This window comes from Mustela erminea, chromosome 7 (assembly GCF_009829155.1).
Source record: "Mustela erminea isolate mMusErm1 chromosome 7, mMusErm1.Pri, whole genome shotgun sequence".
Lineage (NCBI taxonomy): Eukaryota > Metazoa > Chordata > Mammalia > Carnivora > Mustelidae > Mustela > Mustela erminea.
In genome coordinates, this window is record NC_045620.1 from 121,630,509 (window position 1) to 121,636,508 (window position 6,000).

Sequence of the window (6,000 nt, forward strand, 5' to 3'; positions counted from 1 at the left end):
TTTTTTAATTTATTTTGTCTGGGGCACCTGGGTGGCTCAGTCAGTTGGGTGTCTACCTTTTTCTCAGGCCATGATCTCAGGGTCCTGGGATCAAGCCCTGCATCAGGCTTCCTGTTAGCGAGGAATCTGCTTCTTCCTCACCCTTTGCCCTCCCCCTGCCTCCTTCCCTCAAATAAATAAATAAAATCTTAAAAATATATACATTTATTTTTCTTAAAGATTTTATTTATTTTGGGCACCTGGGTTAAGCACCTATCTTCAGCTCAGGTCATAATCCCAGAGTCCTGGGATCAAGCCCTGCATCAGGCTCCCAGAAAAAAATTTTATGATTTTGAGAGAGAGCATGCACAAACGCTGAGACCACAGAGGGAGGGGCAGAAGGAGAGAGAGAATCTCAAGTAAATTCCATGTTGGGGGGTGGTGCTCAGAGCCCAACACCACCCAATCTCACAACCAACCTGAGTCAAAACCAAGAGTCAAATGCTTAAACGACTGAGCCACCCAGGCACCCCAAGACCGACTTATTTATTTATTTATTCATATATAAAGAGAAAGCACACGCACGCACACACGGGGGGTGGGAGATGGGGGGTTGCAGCAGAGGGAGAAGATCTCAAGCTGACTTCCCGCTAAGCACAGAGTCCAAAGTAGGGTTCAATCCCACAACCCCAAGATCATGACCTGAGCTAAAATCAAGACTCAGGCTCAACCAACTAAGCCACCCAGGTGCCCCATTCTTTTAATTTTGTTAATGTAAAACATATTTTTTACTTTTTATTTTAAAATATTTTATTTATTTAACAGAGAGAAATCACAAGTAGGCAGAGAGGCAGGCAGAGAGGGGGAAGCAGGCTCCCCACTCAGCAGAGAACCCAATGATTCAGGGTTTGATCCCAGGACCCTGAGATCATGACCTGAGCCAAAGGCAGAGGCTTAACCCACTGAGCCACCCAGGCGCCCCATTTTTTAATACCAAAAAATATCACCCATTTGGCTCACGTTGTATTTGTTTTAAACAGCACTGGTTAAGAGAACAGACTTCTAAAGCTGCATACAGAATAATACATGCTATATATATTGAAACTATGCTCAGAATTTTACACTTAGATATTTATTCATTTCTCAGTTCACATTCTTCAACCTGTCTTCTATATCAAAATGGCAAACATCAAATATTTTTATATCAAAATATGAAAGTTTCGGAGTCTAACGTGAAATTGTTTAGCAGAGCACTGACAAGTACCCACTGTGCACAGGGCATTCAATCCATACAGTAACTTGTTCTGCTGCAAGTGGTTCTTCTGTATCTAGCTAACATGCATTCTGCTTCTACAGTGCGCCTAGTACCATGCTTGACACTTTACTTTCACTGACCCATAAAATTCTCACAACTACCCTATGTAGTAGGTCCTATTTAAAGAGGAAACTGAAGCATACAGAAATTAAGTAACTTGCCAAAGTCCACAGCCTGTGGAAGTAGGATTCTAAGCTGCAGGTTCAAACCAAAACCACCACGCACTTTTCCCTAATAAAAGGACTACACAAAGGGTGTCTGGCTGGCTCAGCTGGAAGAGCATGAGACTCCTGATCTCAGGATTTTTGAGTTCAAGCCCCATGATGGGTGTAAAGATTACTAAAAAAAAAATAAAACTTAAAAAAAAAAAAAAAAGGACTACACAAGACTGTCATTATCTTATAGGACTGAGTTCTAGTTGTGCGTTATGTACCCATTTAAAAAAAAACTGTAATAGATGGGGCTTAACACATTGCGTCCCACTCTCTACTCCACCCTTCTCAATGGCGGGTTAAAGCTGCCCACATGAATTAAATCCTTGATCTTTTTTTTTTTTTTTAAGATTTTATTTATTTATTTATTTCACAGACAGAGATTACAAGTAGGCAGAGAGGCAGGCAGAGAGAGGAGGAAGCAGACTCCCTGCTGAGCAGACAGCCTGATGCGGGGGGCTCGATCCCAGGACCCTGGGATCATGACCTGAGTCGAAGACAGAGGCTTTAACCCATTGAGCCACCCAGGCACCCCTACATCCTTGATCTGACTACAAGTTTATACTGTGCTCCCTTTTCCAGAATTTCTATATCCTATCTCACCTCTCTGGTCCAATTCCTATGTCCTTCAGACTTCATTTCAGACATCATCTCCATGCAAAACTACTCAAGATTCCCCATGATTTAGGCTAGTCACTCCTCCTCCCTCTGCTCATCCCTATTGTAGTGTCTCCCACACTCTGTCCTCACTAAATGGCTCAAGGGATCTACTGTGTTCACCACTTACCTAAAACCGTGCCTAACATTAGGTGCTCAATAAATATTTGCTGAACTATCTAATCACCTGACCCACCCAGCTACAGCTAAAAGTGGAATATTAAAAGCAAACTTGGGAATAGGAGGGGCTAATCCACGAGCAGAGAACAAATCCTAAATTTCATAAAATTTATGACAAGTCAAAAGAATAGGATCATACACATGAAATAATGATTGCGATGACTCTGTAAGAGTAAAATTAAAATCTATTTGAAATGAATATTTGCCCCATTTAGTTTCTGCACAATTTGTAAGAATAAATTAAGTAGCTGACAAAAATTCTGTCATAAGAAATCCAAATCAACCATTCCAGTAATGATATCAATTGAAATCAGCTTAATTTTGACAATTCTCAAGAGTTCAGAAAAGACTGCAGTTGCTTTCTAAAATCGTCTCAAACATAAAACTAGTTACACTTAGGGGCGCCTGGGTGGCTCAGGTCATGATCCCAGCGTCCTGGGATTGAGCCCCACATCGGGCTCTCTGTTGGGCCGGGAGCCTGCTTCCTCCTCTCTTTCTCTCTGCCTGCCTCTCTGCCTACTTGTGATCTCTGCCTGTCAAACAAATAAATAAAATCTTAAAAAAAAAAAAAAAAAAAAGAAAGAAAAAAAAAAAACTGGTTACACTTACTATTGGGTTTCACTGCACTCCTCCAATGCTCAGTGCTGGGCTCCAAATGACAGGAGCAACCATGTGTCCTTTAAGATATTTACGGGGTGGGGGAAGGGGGGAGTTCACATAGAATTCATTTAACCAAGTCGTGTTAGTTCCACTAAATTTTCTAACCGAGGTCCAAAGGGACTTTCCTAGAGCCTTCCCTTTTCTTTTCCAAAATGGGAAACCGACTAAAAAGGTCAATCTTCAGTTCTTAACTTCCACAGTAAGTAATTCTGAAACATGAGGTGAAAGTACATGAGAAGTTCTAGGGCTAGGGCTGGCCAAATGTTTTCCTGTAAATTGTAGCGCAAAGTCAAATAGAAGCGAGAACTTCATTCTTTCGGGTTTGAGGACAGAAACTGATCATCCCTTTTAGATTACTGCTTCTGTTGATGTCTGGAAAAGCACTGTGAGGCAAACATGCCATTGAGTCCCACCCCAAGCACGAAGAGCCTCCGATTGTTTGACACATCAATGGATTAGTCAACGCGGGGGAACTCACTTTTCCCCTCTAATTTGCTTTAATTATTCCTCACACAAACCCTCAAGTTTACTCTAAGTAAATGACTCTAAGTTATGACCGTATGGAATCTTCTCCTTGCCCTGAAGTATAAATTCGGGCCTTTACCAAAGGACTACCACGACTTCAATCCCAACCACTAAAATAAATCCCTTACAAGTATCGTACATCTAGTAACGCCACACAGATATGGAAAAAGCCAGTCCAGTCGCTGAAAGAAACAGCATTCTGGGACGCGGTTAATGCTGCATATTTTGCAACAGAGGCAATGAACAGAGTAGGAGACTTGAAAGCAAAAGACCGGATGGAAAGCATGGGAAGACCCCGCCCCAGTAAGCTCGATGTCGATTCAAACACTAACTTGGGTCTGTCGCTTGGAATCGGAATCACTGAAACAAAGGCGTTTATTACGGGAAGCAAGATGTCTGGAGTAAAAAAAAAACCGGTTTGCAGCTACCCACACCGCACACCATCTTCCCACAGGTCTTACCTATGGTGGAAATAAAGGTGGTATTAAAGGCATCATCCGAAAAACGAAAAAGGACGCAGGTCTTCCCTACTCCCGAGTCTCCGATCAGGAGCAGCTTGAAAAGCAGGTCGTACGTCTTCTTCGCCATTGGGAGGAGCGGCTCAGGCTCTCGCCGCCGGCGGCCCCAAGGGATCGGTCCCTCTCACTACGGCCAACTCCTCACTTGGGCGTTCTCAGGCCGGAGTACCGGGGAAGCGTGGGAAAAACGAGGGCTCGAGAGGGCGGGGGAGACCTACGAACGGCCTCGTCGAGGAAGCCCCGACGGTGGCGGCGTCCGGTGCCTCCGAGGGCGGCGACGGCGGCTCCGCAGCCTCTCCCAGCCGCTCCGCCCGGTTCCGGGGAGTCGGTCGGGACAAAATGGCCTCCCCTCCCCCTTCAGGGCTGCTCGGCCGGGACGCTCCCACGGGCGACCGAGCAAGCTCTGCCGTCGAGGGAGCGCGACGGACGTGAGGACAGTCTCTCTCCCGAGCAGAAACTCCGCGCCAGGACGCGGCGGTGGCAGCGAAGGAGGACTCGGAGCCGACGAGCTCAGCTACATAGCCACAGGAAGCCGAGCCGCCCCGGCCAGAGCCACCTTTTCCCCGTGCCCTCTCACGCCGGCGTGCGCGCTGCCTGAGACGCACGCAAGGACGTACGCCCGCCCTTCCCTCGCGCCCTCGCCCTGCGGATCGCCTCTGCGCACGCGCATCAGAGGGTGTGGGGGCAAGCGGGGGTGGAGAGTGAAGTGCCTGGTCTCCGAGCCCCAGTCTAAGGCCGGGTGGAGACGAGAGAGGGGAGGGGCGGGAGAGGGCGAGGCCGCGGGCGCGCTCCCTGCGGCCGTCTGATAGGGTGCACAGCTTTACGAGCACGCCCCGCGGGGAGGCGCAGCCTCGTGACTGCGCAGGCGCCGCACGCTGGAGTAGGCTCTTGGCACCCCTCCTTTCGTTCCGGGGTAGCCCTCCGAGCTGCGCTGAGGCTGTTCTCGGTCGCGTTTGTCGCGTGCGTCGAGCTGAAGGTCTTGGCGCAGTGACAGGCTTGGATGGCCGTGTGTTCCTGTATAGCTGTAGCTCGTAAATGCGAGAAAAAGTGGCGCCCTGGGGTCATTAATAGGCTCTTTGCTAAAATGACACGCATCCTGGAGTGCCCTGGCTAATCGTGTCAGGAGAAACATTAGAAGTCCATCCCGGTTTACTTAAGGAGCGAGAGTTGACGTTCCGGAGAACAGGAGTTTGACATGGAAAAACTGGCGGTGCTGCTCAGGTTGAGATGATGTAATCCGCCTTTCAGGGCGAGGAGAGGATTGAGGAACACCTGGGCGCAGGGAGAATCCCCCCGCAAAGTGGAAGCTTCGGGGCTGTGCTCTACAGCGAGAATCCACTGCAGGCCTTGCGATCCTTTTGGAATACGGGAGAGCCCAGAGCTCCATGCAGAAGCAGGGCCCCTGCTGCCGCCAAAATCAAACCACCGATGTCCAAAATTGAAGGACAGTGAAGCCAACCCCAGCCCTACACTGCCTGTTCCTTGCACTTTCTTTTCGTATGCCTTACACCTTTCCTTCTGTGACTCCCCATCAGTCTTTATACTTCCCTCTCACTCTCCTTTTCTGTAGTGAAGTAGTCCTCCTCCTGCCTTGCCATTCTCAGTGTGTTTCACCGCGGCAAAGCACACCTAGGATGTCATGGCTGAATAGTTGGTAGACTGGTTCAACCTAATACAGGAGAAAACTCTGAGACATCTGGAAACAGGGATGGAGAGAGAAGTAAAAATTACATTTTTACACCCTGCCATCACCACACGCAAAATGTTTGGGTATGTAATATGTGATTAAAATAGACCTTTGAGATAGGGTAATCATATTTCAGACTTAATCACATTTCAGTCTTTTTTTTTTTAAAGATTTTATTTATTTATTTGACAGACAGAGATCACAAGTAGGCAGAGAGGCGGGCAGAGAGAGAAGGGGAAGCAGGCTCCCTGCTGAGCAGAGAGCCCC

General features: G+C 47.6%; 1 protein-coding gene across 2 annotated transcripts in view; it reads right to left on the reverse strand.

Moving 5' to 3' along the window:
- Nucleotides 1-4,635, reverse strand: part of RAB10 (RAB10, member RAS oncogene family) — an 89,636-nt gene extending 85,001 nt beyond the window's left edge. Inside the window, exon 1 of one of the 2 annotated variants that reach the window (XM_032353107.1) lies at nucleotides 3,990-4,116. In XM_032353107.1, the coding sequence (XP_032208998.1) occupies nucleotides 3,990-4,116 (127 nt within the window). Of the gene's footprint in view, nucleotides 1-3,989 lie in introns of both variants that reach the window. The other variant, XM_032353106.1, reaches the window with a different exon arrangement.
- Nucleotides 4,636-6,000: the final 1,365 nt, after the last annotated feature.